The sequence below is a fragment of the Chiloscyllium plagiosum genome, unplaced genomic scaffold, assembly GCF_004010195.1.
Source record: "Chiloscyllium plagiosum isolate BGI_BamShark_2017 unplaced genomic scaffold, ASM401019v2 scaf_14025, whole genome shotgun sequence".
NCBI classification, from domain to species: Eukaryota; Metazoa; Chordata; class Chondrichthyes; order Orectolobiformes; family Hemiscylliidae; genus Chiloscyllium; species Chiloscyllium plagiosum.
The window spans coordinates 4,622-24,811 of record NW_025211914.1 but is presented as its reverse complement, the minus strand read 5'-3'; the positions used below and the strand labels follow the sequence as shown (position 1 = coordinate 24,811).

The 20,190-nt window shown below is 40.0% G+C and overlaps 1 protein-coding gene and 1 long non-coding RNA gene across 2 annotated transcripts; one reads left to right on the top strand and one right to left on the bottom strand.

Moving 5' to 3' along the window:
* Positions 1-664: 664 nt before the first annotated feature.
* LOC122547188 (heterogeneous nuclear ribonucleoprotein C-like) lies at positions 665-15,790 on the bottom strand. The gene is made up of 5 exons (XM_043685797.1): positions 15,609-15,790; positions 11,618-11,827; positions 3,825-3,932; positions 3,072-3,138; positions 665-1,033 (listed from the first exon to the last, which is right to left on the bottom strand). The coding sequence occupies exons 2-5, from the start codon at positions 11,808-11,810 to the stop codon at positions 889-891; spliced, it is 513 nt and encodes a 170-aa protein (XP_043541732.1). The 5' UTR covers positions 11,811-11,827; positions 15,609-15,790; the 3' UTR covers positions 665-888.
* Positions 15,791-15,881: 91 nt separating this feature from the next.
* Positions 15,882-18,421, top strand: LOC122547189. The gene is made up of 2 exons (XR_006310908.1): positions 15,882-16,017; positions 18,200-18,421. It is a non-coding gene; the product is annotated as an uncharacterized LOC122547189 (long non-coding RNA).
* The last annotated feature ends 1,769 nt before the right edge of the window (positions 18,422-20,190 follow it).

The window sequence follows — 20,190 nt, the reverse complement described above, 5'->3', positions numbered from 1 at the left end:
CCCCACCCCACTCTGGCCTATCACCCTCACCTTGACCTCCTTCCACATATTGCATTTCCAACGTCCCTCCCCCAAGTCCCTCCTCCCTACCTTTTATCTTAGCCTGCTGGGCACACTTTCCTCATTCCTGAAGAAGGGCTTATGCCTGAAACGTCGATTCTCCTATTCCATGGATGCTGCCTGACCTGCTGCGCTTTTCCAGCAACACATTTTCAGCTCTAACCTATGTCCTACACAACTGCAACAAGACCTTCCAATTCTTGTACTCAAGCCCCGACCAGTAAAGAAAAGCATACTAAACGCCTTCATCACTATCCTACCTACCCGAGACCCCACCTTCGAGGAACTTTGAACATGCACTCAAAGTCTTGGTGTTCAGCAACACCCTGCAGGACCTGATCATGAAGAGTACAAGTCCTACCCTAATTTGCTCTTCTAAAAATGCATCTCATACCTATCTAAATTAAACTCCATCTGCCACTCCTTGGCCCAATGACTCACCTGGTCAAGATCCTATTGGAATCGGAGGTAACCTTCGCTGTCCATTTCAACTCCAACTTTGGTATCACCTGCAAACTTACTAACTATATCTCCTATGTTCACATCAAATTCATTTATATAAATGACCAGCAGCACTGTACACAGCGCCAATCCTTGTGGCACACCACTAGTCAGAGGCCTCCAGTCTGAAAAACAACCCTCCATTACCATGTCTCCTACCTTACAAAGATACAAAGCTAATTTTGTATCCACATAGCTAGCTCCCCCTAAATTCCACTGAAACTAAACTTGCTAACCAGTTTCCCCATGCAGAACCTATCAAATGTCTTGCTGAAATCTATATAAACAATGTTTGCCAATCTGCCTTAGTCGATATATTTGTAAGTTTTACCTGTAGGTTGGGTCCCTAGGGTCTCTAGCATCCCTGTATCGATCAAATAGGGGATCCCTTGCATCACGTTCATCTCTGGCAGGTCTGAGCGGAGAGCGTTCACGTCTTACATCACGTTCATCACCAAAGGCAAATGGGTCCCTATTGAAATCAGATAAAACAAGGTGCAAGTTACTATTTGTGTTTTAAACCCCATGATCAGTAGAGCCTGAATCTGAAAATCCCCAATATCAAATGAGTAAGGGTACTATTTCTCAAATTGGAAATGCTAGACAGGGCAGAAGTCTCCGAACCTGAACCACTATCTGTAACCAAATGAAAAAATTGGTAATGTTTGTTTGAACTTCTAATTCCAGATACATAATACTACAGTTTACGTATTTGCAAACTCAGATTAAATGGAGTCGATGTTTACGGATTGAAATTTCTCTGGAAAAAAAAGTGAATGCTTCAACTTAGTAGCCATTAATTGCTCAACTGTGGTAAATATCATGTAAAATCTAACCTCTAATCCCTTTCCATACCTCAAACACCTCATGATGAAAACAAGAAACAATCCAACAGGAGAAATTCACATCCTTGATGCCGTTGATTTAATATATTTGATTATGATGCATCTTGAAAACTGTCTTTCAGAACGGTATCATTCAACAGTAGATAAAAAGATTGGTCTGGAAACAACCGAAGTTTCAGATTTTATGAACTAATGGTCTTCTATTATGTAACATCTAACAGCAGATCACTCATCTGACAATCTTTATAACCAAAGAAACATAATAAAAAAATGTCAATACTATAAATAGAACCACAGTTAGGTGAGCGCACTGAATCAAGATCACTCCAATATCATCACTATATTGTATCTTCCTAAAAATTTAGTTTTTTCTCCCCGGTGAATCAAATCAGAATGGAACTGTAGCTATAGCTTCTACAGGCAATAAAAATCCAGTTTAACCGAAAGTTTTTTTAATTCCCCCAACAGCAGATTCATCTTATGTCAAACTGTCTTTGCACAGACTTCATGCAGATGTTGATTTTCTTTGTATTCACTTTCTAATCATTACTTCCATACACGTCCAAATTAAATATTTCACTAATCAACTGTTACTTACCTTTAACTGAATATCTTAGATGAAAGAAACAATACAAATGAAAGAGGAAAAAGAGTGTGTTTGTCCCTACAAAGAGAATGTGATGTTCATTAAGAACGTGGCTCCAAGATCCACATACAGAAACATACTAAAACATACAAAAGTGTCACAAGAACTCCAACGCTGCTAGGATTGCTCAAACCGCTCTTTTCAAGGAAGTTTCACATGCTACGTTGTTGACCCCAGTAGCCAAGAATATTTGATGTTGGAGTCTACATGCTATGACAAATGGAGCATGCAGGACAACAGTGATATTTCTACATCCTTTAACGTTGAGAATAGGCTTCAGCATTCTCAAAGATTTGAGAATAAGATCTGCTTCAAGCCATACTGCACGACTGAAGTTTGATTCAGTTCATCTGAACTGAAATCATTGATTTGGCATCTGCTTTTAATTTAATCTTTTAAGTCTTCATCACGGTCTGTGTCTCAAGATGACAGGAACAATGGAAGGATGTATCAGTATGTACCATCAGGTTATCAAGGCAACAAGCAATCATTGCCAGTTTCATATCAGCCTCGTCCTCCCTTCATTTAATTCTCCTCTGATACTTACCTAACTAGAATACAGTTAATAAGCCCAATCATGAAAAGTGAATGGACGCAATAGCAAACAAGATGTGAGGTGATGTAAAAAAGAAGCACACTGATAAGAATCACTGGGACACATGACACACGGTCAATGCCCCAAAAGAATACTTGGAAAATTCATTGCAAATTGCAATCCATTTCAAAATGCATCAAATTTTATTATTTTGTATAAAAACTAAATTACATTGTTGACATACACAAGTATTAATGCTACATACTTGTTATAAACTTGCAGAATGTACAACTGACTCACTACGAAAAACGAGAAGTAAACAAAATTAACTTAATCATTTAAAATGTAAAACTTACATCGCAATCAAATGGAGGATAGCCATAGCAAGCAGGCCAGTTTTAGAACTTTAATATGCTGATAACAAAAGACGAGCGTCATCCCATCATTGTCTTGTCTTCGTGAAAAAAATGCACAATTTTATTACCTTCTCGGAGGACTCGGTCTCCGTGTAGTTTTATTCGAATTTCTTCTTTCAGCTGCCATATTAACATCTGAAAAGAACCAACCAACCAATTTGTACAAAACAAAAATACACTTAAGAATGCAAACATATCTGAAAAGACTGATGTAAATGTTTATTAACAATGTTTTACCGCTATAAACAAAATTGATTACAGACAGGATTTTCAGAAAAAGTCACAAACTGGCATCTGAATTATGTACTCAACCATACAAATTTCTGGTGAAAATGGCACATTTGTCACAAGCTTGGAATATTAGCAAATTAGGAAGTAATGCTCCAGTACAGCCAAAGTAAACTAGTTATCACAGATCTTCAGACCCAAGATTTGAACAAAACCGATAGCAAGAAGTTATCCCTAGAAAACGAAACTCTGCTTATTCCAAGATAAAAATTCTCAGATGTACCAAACATTTATTAGTTTGAACGGAATGAGTGGTGCAATGTTACCACATTCAGAATAAACGCTGGATTACCACAGCATAACATTCTTGGATGCCAAACATGCCAAAATAGTGTTAAGATACAAGTGCACACCTTCAATTCCATTCATTTGAAAATATGGGCCAATGCACAAATACACAGAGTCCAGAATAAAATGAGCGTAGTCAACAGTTAAGCAGTACACTCCTTTAGAAAGATTCTTTAAAGGTTCATAAATCCCAATGCATTCACAATATACATTTGAAGACACTCGCAGTTATCTCGAGTTCTTACCTAATCTGTACCCTCTACACATTCGTTCCTTCTCTCCTTGCACGGCAGCTTTAGCATCCTCAACACGATCAAACTGCACAAACCCAAATCCATGGTGCATTGACAAAGCTGCAAAATTAATGTTGTTAATGAAAATGTACATACCTGTGGGATGGAAAAATTCCAGATGTTCAAAAATCTCCAGTCAATAGAGCAAAATAATTTCCCTTGACCCTTGCAAGTTAAACTGGCAATGTCTAGTTCACAAAAGGTCAATAGAAACGAAGTTGAAGTCCAATAATTCTTCACATGGTCAGACAAAATTCCTGTGCAGAAGAAATAACTCCAAAAAAGTTGCGGCCTCAGCAGCTTAAGTATCAGCCACTTGCACGAGAGTGATGCCCTTGTGCTGAAGCCAGGCACCAAAACCAACAGCATGATTACTATTAAAACCTTGACAACTTCCTGAAATTAAAAACCAGCTATTAGCTAATTAAAAAGCAGACTTCAAGTCAGTGATTTATGATAGTAAACGGGGATTTGCAGAACATCTTTAAGATAGCGATATGGGTACCATTTAAATAAATTCCAATTTGTTCCAACTTTCAAGATCCAATTCTAGCTCGATGCAAAATTGTGAATACCTTTTGGTTTATCTCCCTATTGCAGTCAATTTCTATATTTAAACAGTCCACTGCACGTTTATTCCATATAAACCTAAACAAATGTTTTCATTTTAACATATCCAATAGACCACTCAAAATTTAATGAAAATCAAATAAGTAAGGTACTGCATGAGATGGCAGGGTATATACTTTTTGATCAAAGGCAACTTGATTCTACATTAAAACGTGTTAACAACAGCATCTTGCATTTAAATATTAGGAAATATTTAGAATAAGCTTTAAAATAAGAAACTAGCCAGCAGCTCAATAAGTATGTAACTGTCAGGGTAAAATCCAAAGTGACAAAAGCATTTCTTAATATAAAACGTTCACAAACATTAGGAGGGCAGAATTCGGGGTCAGGAAACTGCAACCAAACAGGAAATCAGGAATTGTAATGGCAATTCATTTTTACTTGGATCTCATGGGATTTTGAGCATGGAAGGAGAAAGCACCACCAACGGCAGTGAGAAACCATAAATGCATTTTGTGCACGCACGAGCATTCAACCAATTAACTGATCTCTCTAAGCATAAATGGAGTCACAAAGAGAAACCATGGGAATGGAGGGTTTGAGCTCTAAAAATAGGCTGGGACATTTTGCACTGGAGTATAGGAGGGTGATGGATGACTGACATTTATAAAACATGAGGGGCTTAGCTAAGGTGAATAGCAAAGTTCCTTTTTGTAAGGTGGTGGTGGTGGGGGGAGTTCAAAACTAGGGGACATATTTTAAGATGAGAGGAGAAAGATTTATAAAGAACATGCAGGGCAACATTTTTAACAGAGTGGTAAGCGCATGGAATGAACTGCCAATATAAGTGGTAGAAGCAGATATAACATTTAAAATACATTTGGATCAGTACATGAAAAAAAAAGAGGATGTTTGGACAGATATGAACCAAACGCCGATGGGTGGTCTAGTTTATTTTGGTCTAAAAAGGACTAAAGGGCCTATTTCCATGTTGTTCGACTCTATGACAAGTTCTCAGCTTAAATACAGAAATAAAAAAATTGTTAATAAAGTTAACATTGTCAAATATGGTCATACACTAGCTTAATGTGTTACATAGGTGACAAACTGAAGTAGCTGAGAAGATGGTTTGGTTACAAAGAATTATTCCACCGGGATATTATTTTGTAGACATTGCCATTTTAACATCAATAGAAGTGCTACTTTACACAGGCCAATCTCCAAAAATCCACATACAAGCTAATAAAAATACAAGTATGACTAGCCAACATGCAAGATCTTTTACTTTGAAAATCAAACAGATTTTAAAGCGGTGCGCTACTGGTTGTATCTCTTTCCATCACGCAGATGCTAGAGTGTCAGAAGGATGGTTCACTATCAAAAAATAAAGCAAAAACTTCCAAATCCACTCAAGTTAAATTTTTTAACCATGTATCGAAATGGTCAGCAGCAGCAGGGAACCTAGATATCTAACAGAATAATAAATCAAAAAGCCTCACATTCCAACCATATCCCTCGTAACGTGACAAGACACTTTTGTGCATAATATAGATGAGGGTTTCAGTGGCTGGTAACAGCCATTATAGTTGAAGATAGTCAATGCAATCAGAATAGCATGTTTGAAAGCAGAAAGGTAAACCATTTTGGAACAGCACAACTATCCTTGAACTGAGGCTCATGATGTTTCTGGGTGGGCATGCCAAGCATTTGGAAAATCAAATCAAGATAGCACAAACAGTTGACAAATTTCTTCCTAATCCTTTGACAGAAGGACTCAAAAACTGAGGACAACTACTAAAAGGTGGCAACATACAAAACAGGGAAAGGAAAGACATAAATAGACTACCTTTCTTGCCATTAGCTGTCTGATTGTAGATAAACTACCCAGGTGTGGTAGGCATAAATCCAACACGTGCCCCAATAAAAAAATGAATTATCTCAAAACATTGTAGGACAACAAGGAAAAGGGCTGAGCAAGTCAGTCTTATAGACAGCCAGTATGGAGTCATTGGCCCAAATGACAAACTTCTGTGCTGTAACCATTCCATAGTTGAATCTCAACGTGTCAATTCTAATTTTAAAGAACTGAAGAATGCTAGACAATGCCATAGAAAAATGGAAATACAAATTTTCAATTTGCTTCAATATCACCCACCAACCAACTGATCCAGAGGACTAGGATGTGTGATCAAAAATTAGAAAATGAATGACATGTTCAAAGGAGTGAGTGAAGATATGTGCACATTACAGAATAAAGCAGAAAGAATTATGTAGAAAAAGGGATCAGGAAACAACAGCATAGTTGCATTTCTCTACAGACCAACAATTTCTCGGTCACCCAAACAGACTTCAAGTGGATAGTCAGGTTTACCCACTAACTGTCATGACAGTGGATTAATATATTTCTAATAAATTACTGTGCCCTGAGCACTTCACTCGTCAATAGTCAGTACATAGAATACAGAATGAAGCCCAAACTAGGAAAGCATGACCATTCATGATTCTTTCAGTACTAAAATTTTACAATTTTACTGTTACCATTTAGCAGAGCCTACGTACAAGGTCATTCATATTTTTCTTGGAATTTTAATATGATGCAATAAAAACTTTACATAAAATCTTAATCAGAAAAATCATTGCACCAAATGTGAAGTAGCATTAGGACAGAAGACTAAATACCTGGATAGAGGTAGGTTCTAAGGCAGTTTCGAATGTGGCAGTATTAACAGCCAGTTTGGTTTCTATATGGAATAAACAAGTAATTAGCTATCAACAAGAGGCATACCATGTTAGGCAAACATGGTTCAGGATGGAAGTACTACACCAGACAGTTTAATCATACTACAAACATCAAGAGTATACAGCAAACTATAAACAGCCTATACACGAGCAAACAAGCTGGAGAAAAAAAAACCCAGGCCCAAGTCAGAGTACACATTGTCTGAATTGAGCAAAACTATATTTTAACTATTTTAATTGATAATCAAAGGTCGATGAAAAGTGTTCTCAGTGTAAAATTGCTCAGGAAAACCAAATAAACTTGAATATTGCAGGTCATAACAGAAACCTGCAAATGATGGAAGGGCCTGTATCAAACCATGCTCAAAGGTAAAAGCAATTGAGTTCTTTGCTATAGAAATTGGTAACAATTAAACGACAACTGTAATTGCCAGCAATCTAATTACTTGATCGGACCACTTATTGACCACAATAAACTAGCATCTCAAGAATCAACGCAGAAAACAGTGTGAATCCAAAGTATAAGCAAAACCAGAGATAGGAGTTGCTTACTCTTCCTCCACTTCACAGCAAACAAACAAAAATGCATATCTGGCCAACACAAGACTTGGAGCGACTTCTTCATAGGAACATAGAAAATAGGAAGATTAGGGCATTTGACCCTTCAAGTCTGCTTTGGCATTCAGCATCATGCCTGATCACCTTACTCAGTACGCTGTTCCCACGTTCACCCACATCCTTTGATCCATTAGCCTGAAGAACTACACCTATCTAGTTCTTGAAAATATTTACTGACTCGGCATCCACCACTTTCTTGGGTAGATATTTCCAGTCTCAATGCTCTCTCGGAGGAATTTCTTCAACCGAATTCAGTCAGAAGTGGTCTACTCCATATCCTCAGACTGTGACACTCAATTCAGTAGCCGTCTTCAGTGTGAACTAAAACTATTCACATGCACTCCAGGTCTGAAGAAAGAAAGTGGCATATTCTCAATCTCTGCAACAAACAAAATCATCACTAGTCTTCAACACAGCTCCACTGAGCCAAGAGAAGAGCAACTGGGAATCTGATGGATTCTACAAGTCTAAACAGCCAAGAGAAGCAATGCATGGGGATAGAGTAGCTGAATAAGTTGCATTATTTTTGTTCAAGAAAGGCAGCAGCGGTGGGATTGCAAATTTCAATTTTTAATTGGGAAGAATTAATAACCATGCCAGTATTCTACCAAAGGGCAGAAATTCTTCATCCCTGCTATGCACCACTTCCTCATGAATGGCTCAAAGATAAATTTGAAATCATTGTTGAGAACTGCTGAAGTATGGTGCTCCTTGCTGTATATTTGCTACTGAAATTGCTCTGACGTTTAATTCTCTGAAGATATCAGTAAATGTTGCCATAAGTGCAACATGCTGTCACTGAAAAGTTGACACTTTTCTAAAGCTCCAGTGCATGGAACAAAATGAGACATCAATCCTAACATCAACAATCCCATAACTGTTATGCCCATCAATTCATATTCAAAACCATTTTCAATTACAGCTAATCACAGGCAAGATTTCAGGTGCTGAGATATATAAAAAAAAATCGCTAAACAAAATATACATAAACCAAGTGAATATAATTTTCAGTTGGATAGACAAGGAGTCAACAAAATTTTCATCTTTTGCTTGAGAAAACCAGTCATGAAAAGGTCTGGACAAATATCAAAACAAATGTGTTTCACATAAATAACATTTGATCTCCAAAATTACTTTTCTTCACAGTTTTAATTTAATGACCACTTCATAAAGTATTTTACATCCTTTAACTTTATCGTGTCCGTCTACTAGTCCAACCTGTTTTGTTCAGAGAACTGTAAACTAAAACATGCCATATTTTGTCTCAACTTGCAAACCTTAAATACAAGATTTGTGTCATAGGCACTAACCATAAAGTTTTGCAGCAGATCACTTGGAGAATAGTGCCCATACATTACATCTGAAACTTGCAAAAGGTTTCCAAGTTTGGTAAAAATAGAAGGGGTGATACTGAAAAGTCACAGATCATACAATCTTCCTTCACTAGACCTAATTAAATACTTCTGGTTCAATACAAAGTGAACTCTGATTTGCCATTGCCATACGTAATCAGCAACGAGCAACTCTTAAGCTGGCAGATAAAGGCCAGCACTGGAAACCTCATCAGATTGAGCAGTTGTATGGAAGAGATCGAGATACTGAATGTCCAATTCCATTATAGAAATATCTGACCTGGATGGTGTAGCTTCTCAAATGTTGGAATTGCTTTCGTCCGAGCAAATAGAAAATATGCGATCGCATTACAACTGTAACGCTTAGAGATGGTGGACCAAAAGGTTGTGAACGAAGTTAGTTGCAGATTTCCACTTTCTAACTTGTTCTTGTAGTCAGTCATATCTCAGTGGCCCAGTTCAGTTCTTGTCAGCGTCAGTTCCCAAATAATTATCCATTACTTCAAAACGGAATCAGCTAGGATGCCAAATTAAATTATTTTTCTCCACAACTTGAAATCACAGGTTATTCCCAGTTTCTTCGTTCAAAACCAAGGCAACTCCTTAACAGACATCCACCTAAAAGTCAGCCAAGTGGAAACCCATTTCCTAAACATCACACATCAGTGCACTACTCAAACGAAATCATAGCAAAAAATTTGATACTACCAAGTTTCACAAATGCACAACCCATCAGCGTCAAACAATATTGAATTAAAGTAAAGTAATAGAGAAATTCACTCGTTCAGTTCACAACATTTAAATAGAAACTTTAATTTGTTATGCCCAACTGCATGAATAACCTTATCTAACATTACAGAAAACGATCGTAAGAACTTAGTTCGCACAAATAAACAAGGGCGGCACGATGGCACAGTGGTTAGCACTGCTGCTTCACAGCGCCGGAGACCCGGATTCAATTCCCGCCTCAGGCAACTGACTGTGTGGAGTTTGCACATTCTCCCCGTGTCTGCGTGGGTTTCCTCCGGGTGCTCGGGTTTCCTCCCACAGTCCAAAGATGTGCAGGTCAGGTGAATTGGCCATGCTAAATTGCCCGTAGTGTTAGGTAAGGGGTAAATGTATGGGTGGGTTGCGCTTCGGCGGGGCGGTGTGGACTTGTTGGGCCGAAGGGCCTGTTTCCACACTGTAAGTAATCTAATGTATGTAATCTAATCTAATTAGCCTTGCTAATTAATGAGGTTCAAATGAAAGCCATTAAATCAATGATATAGGAGAATTCCAAAGGGAAAGATAATTCAATCTACAAAACCTTTAAAAATTGTAAATTACAGTCCCCTTCCTCAAATTAGTAAAAATGTGGTATTTTTTGACAAAAGAGCACCATCTCCAAACAAGAAGAGAATTAAGATGAAAGTACCCAAGGTCAGGTTTTGTAACACTGTAAATTTGTGTTCAGTGACATGTTTAAATTTTGAAGAGTGTGGTCATATTGGAAGATGCTCTCAGCATGAGTAAATCAATGAGCTACTCTTGTAAATTCTCTATGACAAAAACAAATTTGCAATTCAATGAGAAAGGAACATGCTGAATTAAGTCAATTCACATCAGAATGCAAATTTGCATGTAGGACAATGACTCAGAATGCAAACCACATAGAAAATTAACAGTATACAGAGGAACATCGATTATCCGGCATTCGATTATCCAGCAAGAATGCATGGTCCTAATGCTCGGCTAAACAATTCAATTATCCAGAATTTGATTAACCGAACTGTCTGTCAGTGTCCTTTGTATAATCAAGGTTCCCCTGTACACACATTCTCCCAGCAGTACTTATGTGACAATAACATGGAACAGGAACAGTAAACAGGTGAAAATAAGTATCACAACATGTGAACATTCTACTGGCTGTGCCTGCACAGCAAAATTCATTGTTGAATTTCATTGCAGCAAGCAGGTAAGAAACCTGCAGATCATATGCAAGAACCCAGTCATCCTCCTGCACACCCTAATTCCAAAGATAGCTAATCTTATTTTGGGCAAAAATGGCCAAACCCATGGCATATCGTGCATCATGGTGTGGTACATAAACTTCAAAGAACCAAACTTACCTATTCTAGATAAATCCATTTAAACACACCTCTCTTACAAGTTTTACAAAACGTCCACTACAAGCAGTGGAAATTCAGAGATGTGCAGGCAGCAGAGGTGAACAAACCAATGCTTCCAGTTGTTTTAGCATATTGCTCCACCCAATCTATTGGGTCAGAAGTTCTCTCAGTCTTGGTGCCTTCCAATTGGAACTGTTGCAAACTTCTTGGGAGCAAATGGCATCGAACAGTACGACGAAGGTATAATAGTTCAACTCTGAAATTGTGGTAACATACCTTTGAAGTAGTAACAGGTAGGACATTAAAAATCAAGTACTAGATTCAGATGGAATGTCTAAGGTTTCCAGATACTAACCATTTATCTTGCCGTATTTAATGAACATATCTTCCAAATCCTTTCTCACCATGGAATCAGTGGGCAAATTTCCAACAAAAATGCGCCTCTCAAGATCTCGAGGATCAGCGCTGTCAGTCTTGTTACTTGCACCACGGTCTCCACGCATTCGGCGTTCTCGAGATGGACTTCTGCTTCGTCTCCGGGACATCATTTAGAATCCTTTACGTGCTTTACCACGTGAAACAAAAGAGAGAAAATTGCCATGTGCATTAGATTTTGAAACGGAGGGGGAAGTAGTTACCAAAAAGTGCCCTGCAACTTACAGATTAGATGACACTTTTAGATAATTAAGAACTACCACATTAACGTTTTCGAAAAGTGAATAATTGTTCCCTACATTTCATTGTAGTCAGTAGGTAGCTAACAAAATCCCTCGATTATTACACAACTGTAACTTCTGATAAATATTTACAAAAATCAAGTAAATATTTTTCCACAGTAACTAAATTATGTAAGACTCCTATACGTTGTTTTCAAAACAGTTGTACATGCCAGTTTGCCCACTTAGTTCTCATTTCCTGAAAAATCTGATCCTTGGGTATCATAAAACTGTTAAAAGGTCAGTGACTACTGCAGTTGTATTAAAATCAGTTGGCAGTTAGCTAAAGGTAGAAAACTAAATAAGAGTAAGTTACTGTAATCCATTTTTGAAGTCCAGCTAAGGTTGCAGGTTATATGTAAAACGATATACAAAACCCATGATCTGGCATTACCTTTGATGGACAGCTTTTATATAAAAAACCTCTTGAAAAATGAAGACAACGTGAATCCGCCAGTTAGATTGCTATGGTTCACCATTATAGCCACGAGTATATTCATTTCTATTGAGGACACAAATTACTGCATGTTTGGAGCTCACATTATAAATTTCTATACAAGAGCAATATTATAAATTGATAAAATTGCAAGAAATTTATATTCATGAACTCGTGCTTGATATTTAACAGAAGGTATTCAAAGTAGTGTGCACAAGCAAATGCGGAGTACAATTCCGCTGTTCTAAGAATGCTGTTCAAATTAAAATACATAAAGACCAAATGGATTTAAAGCTTTGTACCACTTCGGAAATCATATTCAAGTTACCATATTAAAAACTGCCTCACACTGCATTGCCCTCGATGACAATGGTTCTTACACAAACATCCCTTTAAAATTTCCTACACTCTAAATTATATTTTACCAGAGCAAACGGGAACTACCATCCCCTATACATGCTGTCACCAAGTTCAACTCTTGTGCATTTCTTAATTGCTGATAATGAACTACTTTTCATGATGATAGTAGAGAAATTGTATCTGGAATACAGATCCTCGTGGAATACAATTGACCAAATCACTCCCCAGACTGCAGTCAGCAGGCAAGCTCAATCAGCCATGAGGATAAGCTCATCATCTTCTGATGTAAAGAATGCCAATGTGATTCTGTAGTGTGTTTTCATATTTTAAATCTTTAGGCTACTGCAAAAATCACAAAACTTGCATTTAATGCAGATTACACTGCTCAAATTTTTCTGGATCATCACTTCACCAAACAGAAGCCATGGGTAGATTTTCCAGAACCCAAAGATCTCCCAGGTTACCTCAGGCCTGACAAGCACCTGATGGTCCTTCTTGCATTTTGCCCATATGTACTTAATTCCTTTCAATTTGTGATTTGCAAACCCCCATCCTGCTATAATAGCATTTAACACACTAGACAACAGCTGAGGTAAGAAGCACAAAAGCCACAATGACACAGAAAATTGTTATCTATAACCACACAGGATCATCTTAAGGTATCATTTACCTATAATTTGTAACTTGCAGTCACGTATGGACGGACAGAAATGCTTCAATATCCTCATTTTTGCTGTGTACCTCCACAAAAATGGCAGGTAAGAAAACATAGGCAAGCTTGGAAAGGAATTGCTAAAGAATTATCAAGCTCAACCTCATGAACCAGTTAGCGTAGACTTGCTGTCTCTCAACGCAAAGAACAGGATCTCATCTGTGGGATGAATTCTATTCTGTACTAACATTCCAAAAGTATCAATCATTGAAGTTCTGTACTGTACATTCAAGATGCTAATAAAAGTGTTTTAATATACCCACAGATTTGAGAAAATGCTGTCAACAGCTTTCACTTATCACACTTTGCATCTATTGAGTTCTATTTCTTAACAAGCACAGAAGATTTTAGATATTTGATAACAAATTACTTCAGTGCTGATCTGCAGCATGTTAAATTTGATCTCACCGTTGCGAAGTAATGCTCTGCCTATAGAATAAGTTGCAAGCCACAGCTTAGTCGGAGAAGTGGAAAGAAACCAGACTGGTCGACCCCATACCTTTGCTGCATTAGTAGAACAGAAAACGCTTACAACGTGGACAAAACAGTATTTTATTAAGAAATGTACAGAGAACGTGAATTCCATAGGAGGTAAAAATGCACAGTGAAGAGGGGAAACAAATGTAGGCAGACATCAGAAAACGAATTGAACCTAGAAAAACACACATGATTATGGAAACTATCGGTATGCGTAACGAACAGTTTGGCTAAACCGCGTAAAGAGGTTTCATTGGTCATTGGTCATTGCCAACCCCCACCCCCCCCAAACAAAAATTGATAAGCGAAATACTATGAATCCCAACACCTAGCGGAAAAGTTCCGTAGGGAGCGCGAAGACAGATCAGCCATTTTAAAACGCAGCAGTGTTCAGTCTTCCCACAAGATGCCGCCTCTTCTTTTGCTCCCTGCTCATTTCACGGTGAGGCAAATGTCACGGAGAGAAAGGTCGCACAGCTGAGCGACCTTTCTCCACACCACCTCTGCTATAGCCAATTTACGGAGAGGAGGGAAAGTTGGAGCAAAAACGTAAATCAGAAAATCGACCCCGCCGCGCGCACCCTTCCACCCCTCCCCCCCAGCACGGTATCCAACCATTTACCAGGCCGACGACCGCGATCAAGTTAAAAAGCGCCTCAACTGCGCAAGTCCCGGTGGAGCAGGCAACTTGCGCGTGCGCAGTCTGAGTCCACCTCCCGGAGGGTAAACTGCGCCAATGGAGAACTGGATCCGCGCACGCGCGTCGTCCGGCCCCAATCGTTTCAAACACGAAGTTGTTAGTCCGTCCGAAAAATATAACAAGCCAGACAACATCATGTAAGTAGTCCGACGAAGAGTGTGATTCCCGACCTAGAAACGCCAGGCAAAACTAGGGCCCAGCTTGCGTTCACGGACCTGGCGGTCTCTGAACACCAGCGTGTGATCCAGAGTGCCAGTGAGTCGTGGCATCGCCCACCCTCAAACCCCTGCTAGGTAGGGGGCTCGTCCGCTCTGATCTGTCTTCAACCCGCGCAAATCGGAAAAGTGCTCGCCGAAAACGGTCCCCCTATTGAGTCACGACCGCAAGAGCGAGAAAGATCGACGGGCGAGAAACTGCAAGGGAAATAAAGCTGAAGATCCGGGATGAAGACGTGAGGTACAGTGAATGGGTGCGGGATATCAGATGTTCCGCGGTAGCCTGATGTAAAAACAATACTACTAGCCATGCCTCTTCTTCCTCCCCTCCCCAGGAAGGTGGAGAGACAAGACGATGACTGACCCGTCAGGGAACAAAAATCGTCGGCCATTTTGTCATTCTCTCCCCTTCCTCCGCGCCCCCCCCCCCCAAAACGTCCCGGTCACACAGCTTCTATACAACAGCAACTCAACCTCCACCAGACACAATCTTCCAAGATTCATAACCCCCCACTTCATCCTTAATACCACCGAACCCATCCTCTCCCCAGCCTCCATCGCCTTCCCTTTCCTCTTCTGTCGGCCATGTTGAGCGAGCTCTCCCTTTGTAGAAAGGCGATCCAGCCGCCATCTTACAGGCAGCGACTTTCACTAACGGCCGAAAAGCTCAATTCACGTCCCAATCCCAGCAAGGGAAAATTCCCCATTACCCTCCCTCCTAACCCCTTACCGTCGTCCAAAACGAAGCTACTGGCCACTTTAGTGTCTGATTACGATGCGAGGGACGCTTTCAATCTCTCTCTAAACTGGCTGCTGCTGGACACTCCGCACTATCTCCTCACTGAGAAAAACCGCGGCTCCTGTCCAGCGCATGCGTACACTTTGGGAGGGAGGTTGGTGGTGTAGACGGCTGATCGAGAGTGCTCATGTGCACGAAGGAGACATCAGGCCCGTGCCGTGTCCGCGCAGGCGCAGTGTGTAGCCCCTCGCAGAGCGTGGCGCATGCGCAGTTTTCGAGATGTACGGGTCGGTTGGGAATAGTCCGGTGGTGCCAATCCTGACCGGGATGGTGGTTCCACAGACCCTGCACGGAACTGCCGGCAGTGTTGGAGGTTTTTTTGTGTACGTCTCAGAAAGAGGTACTTTTTTCCATTGCGCTCGTGTCCCATCGAGCGCATATCTTCTAATCTCGTTTTCCAGCAGTTGCCCCACAGCCTTCTCATGATAAATTTCTCATTAACCTGTTTAGATGTGTTATGTCACACCTTTGGGAGCAGGTGGGCCTTACAGTTCCGAAGTGGGATCGCTGAACTCGAAATGTTAACTCTGCTTTCTCTCTACAGATGTGCAGGTGTTGGACTGGGGTGGACAAAATTGTGTTTTGTTTTAACCATCTCTCTACAGACGCCGCCAGGCCTGATCAATTTCTTCAGCAATTCGTTATTGTTTCACATTTCCTGTTCGCAGCCCTTCCATTTTCACTGTCCGCAGCAGTCTTGCCTATTATTGAGTTTCAACTTTCGACTGAATGGCGTTTTAACTGTCTTGAGGGTTCATGTCTCCACAACATTTTTAGGCAGAGAGTTCCAGGTAACCACCACCAGGTGAAAGAAAACTTTCCTCAGATCCATCCTAATTCTGTCTATAACCCTTCTCCAAGTGGGGGCGTGGGATTACCTCTGGCTTCTCTGTTCTAAAGAAAATACCCCCAAACCAACTAGTCTGTCTTCACAGCTGAATTGCTCCAGCCCAGACGATATCCTTATGAATTACCTCTGGTCACAGTTCTCCACCTTTGGTGGAATTAATGTTATATTCTGTTCTATCATGACCTCTATTCAGTGCCTTGACAAATAAAGTAGGTATCCCATATGCTGCCTTGTTCCTCACCTCAACTATTAGTCCTGCAGCCTTCAAGGATCTATGGACCTACCCACCAAGGGTTCTCTGATCTTTTTTACCTAACATTCAATGTGTACTCCCTTGACTTTTTAGTCCTCTTAAAAATACATCTTTCAGGTTTCTACTCTATTTTTTAGTTGACCAGCTTGTTAACATGGTCTGTTCATCTATGGCTTTCCTCCTTGCTATTTTCTAGTCACCAATTTTTGTCGTTTGTCAACTTAATCATACCACCTGCATTCATATCTAGATCATTTAATGTACGTGACAAACAGCAAGGGACGCAGTAAACCGTGCAATGCAATAACAAGACATCCTGCTCTTTTCTGGGCTGAGAATGTGAAATATTTTCTGGCCTCTGTTTCTTTTGGGCACTCTTCTCAGGCAGCTGAATGTTTGTCCTTCAATCTCTCCCTCCCCTTGCTAGTTTGCATTGCTCCTAACAGCCTTATACTGACATGTGAATTATTCAATTTGGAACATGGGTGACTTAATGGTGATGACTAATAATAGCAAAAAAATGCAACAGTTGTTTTTGCGATAGAAATAAAACCCATTCAGTTGTGTGTAAGAATACTTCCGAATAGGAAAAAATTAAAATCCCTATACCCCTTCAACTCCATTTTGATTTGGCCTGCTCTCTTCCTCCCCTTTTTTTGATGGTTTGCATTTCCCTTAAAGGTCCTTACAGCTATGCTGCTCCCTTCACTTGTAAGTTTTTCTACCCCACAAAAATCCCTCCAGATATCTGTGCACCTCCATCTTGCAACATTTCATTTTCAGCACCCCATCATTCCTTCAGCTGCCTTGAACTCAAATGCTGGAATTCTTTCTAAATTTCCTTTATCTTTCTTCAAGATCATAAATGAAAACCTGCCATTTAATGAAACATTTGGTCACCTATTTTGAAATACTGCGTGTGATAAACATTGTCTAATAAAGTTCTTCAGAGCATCTTGGGATCTTTATACTACATTTAAAAATACTACATAAATGCAAGTGTTTTATTTTGTTTTCTGTCGCAAGGAGTTTTTTTAATTGTCTGTCTGACAATTTGTCACTGTGCAGGTAATGGATAAGCTCTGAGCGTAGGACTTTTAATTGTATATTTAAGGATTATCCATATATTTTCATTCCCTTCAGTACTTACTTTACTTTATACTTGTTTGTCATCATTACAAAATGCCAATGATTCTATTTCTCAGAATGTTCTCTCCAGTCACTAGGTTTCCTCCTACACATTTTGTCTGGCTTTCTGAATCATCTTGTGATACTGCTGTAGCATTTTGTTAGTTTCACTTGTAAATCTCAACTGAATTCCAAGTTCTGGCCATTTGTGCAGATTGTATATTGTTTAACAGTTCCATACCTGCCTCTGTGATCTCACCGATTCTGTTCTGTCACCTTTCACACTGACAGATGGCGACCCTGACTGCTGTTCCTGTTGGGTGAAAATGAGAACTGCAGATCCTGGAGGTTAGAATCGAGAGAGTGGTGGTGGAAAAGCACAGCAGGTCAGGCAGCAGCCGAGAAGCAGGAGAGTCTCCAGTTTACCTAATAATACACTCAAATGTTGAGCTAAATACAATTTAACATTGTGGAAATGAGTTTAAATATTAAAATTTAATTTTCATTATTTCACTAGCTGGTGGGATGAAATTTGAACCTTTATCCTTGGAGCATTAGTGTAAGCCAGTGGCTAGTAAGTCCAGTGGTATTTCCACTATGCCATCATCTGCCCCAAGTGAAAACATGTCAGTGCAAGCTATCAAAACATTTATTAATTTTATAGACCTCTAAGGCAGATGGCATGGTGAGGATTTGTGGTAATGTTTGGGTCATGGTCAACACGGCATTGAGGACAGATTGCTCCCCCTTCCATTCATTCAGTGGACTGGTGGGAGGAAAAGCAAAAGTGAATCTGTCACAGGCCCAACTACAGCTAGCTGTTATGAAGGAGTCGCAGCTGCTTCTGAAAATCGCGACTCGGAGAACTCCTCCATTCCAACTTCCTTTCAGCATCATGTCCCCACCACCTCTGTTTTAGAGGTCCATGGATCACATGTTAAGTGGGTTGCTAGGGGTCCACTGTTATCTGGATGATATTTGATTACTGGATCCCCTGAAGAGGAGAATTTGAAAAACCTAGAAGGAACCCTAAAGTGATAGCAAGAGCACAGCCTACAAGTAAAAAGGGAGAAATGCAAGTGTTTTGGAGATTTCATCGAGTACCTGAGGCATGTAATCAATGGCAAGGGAATACACGACCAAAAAGGAGGTCCCCGAGAGCAGAGAATGTCAGTTGAGACACATTGTTCCTGGGATTTGTCATCTAGATTAGTTTAGATTGAATGGATTTTATTGTGCCACATAAAGTTATAACGATGGACAGCACAGAAATAGATGCTTCAGTCCAATTTGTCCCTGCTGTCCAGATATCCTAAATTAAACTAGTACCATTTGCCAGCACTTTGCCTATATCCCTCTAAATCCTTCCTATTTATATACCTGATGACTTTTAAATGCTGTCATTGTACAGCCTACACCATTTCCTCTGGCAGTTGCCCATCAAGTCTCTTTTAAGATTTTTTTTTCCCTCTTATCCTAATCCTATGTCTACTAGTTCTGGACTCCTTCAAGCCAGGGAAAAGACTTTGTCTATTTACCTTATCCATGCCCCTCATGATTTTATAAACCTCTATAAGGTCACCCCTCAGCATCCGACGCTCCAGTCCCACCATAGTCGGTCGAATCTCAGATGGTGAGGACACAGACTACAGACAGGAGATGGCAGATCTGAAAAATGGTGCACTGAGAACAACCTAGTGCTCAATGTCAGCAAAACCAAAGAACTCATTATTGACTTTCAGCGGGATGTTACTTGTGTTTGCCCCCCCCCCCCCACACACACACACACACACACATTAACAGCACAGGTGGAACGAGTGGAGAGTGTCAAGCTCCTGGGAGTGGTCATCCACAACAAGCTTTCCTGGACTCTTCATGCAAATGCACTGAATAAAGGCCCAGCACCATCTTCATGCAGCTGCCGAAATTTGGCATGACAGCGAATACTCTTGCCAACTTTTATAGGGGCACCATCGAGAGCATTCTGTCTGGATGTATCACTACCTGGTATGGCAACTGTACCATTCAAGATCGGAGATCGTTACAGAGAGTGGTGAACTCGGCCCGGATAATCACAAAGGCCAACCTCCCATCTATAGAATCCATCTACCAGGCCCGCTGTCAAGGAAAGGCCGCCAGCATTCTTAAAGATCCATCCCACCCTGGCAATGTTTTTCTACAACCTCTACCATTGGGGAGAAGGTACAAAAACCCTGAACACATGCACCAGTCGGTTCTGAAATAGTTTCTATCCTACTGTTGTTAGAATACTGAATGGATTA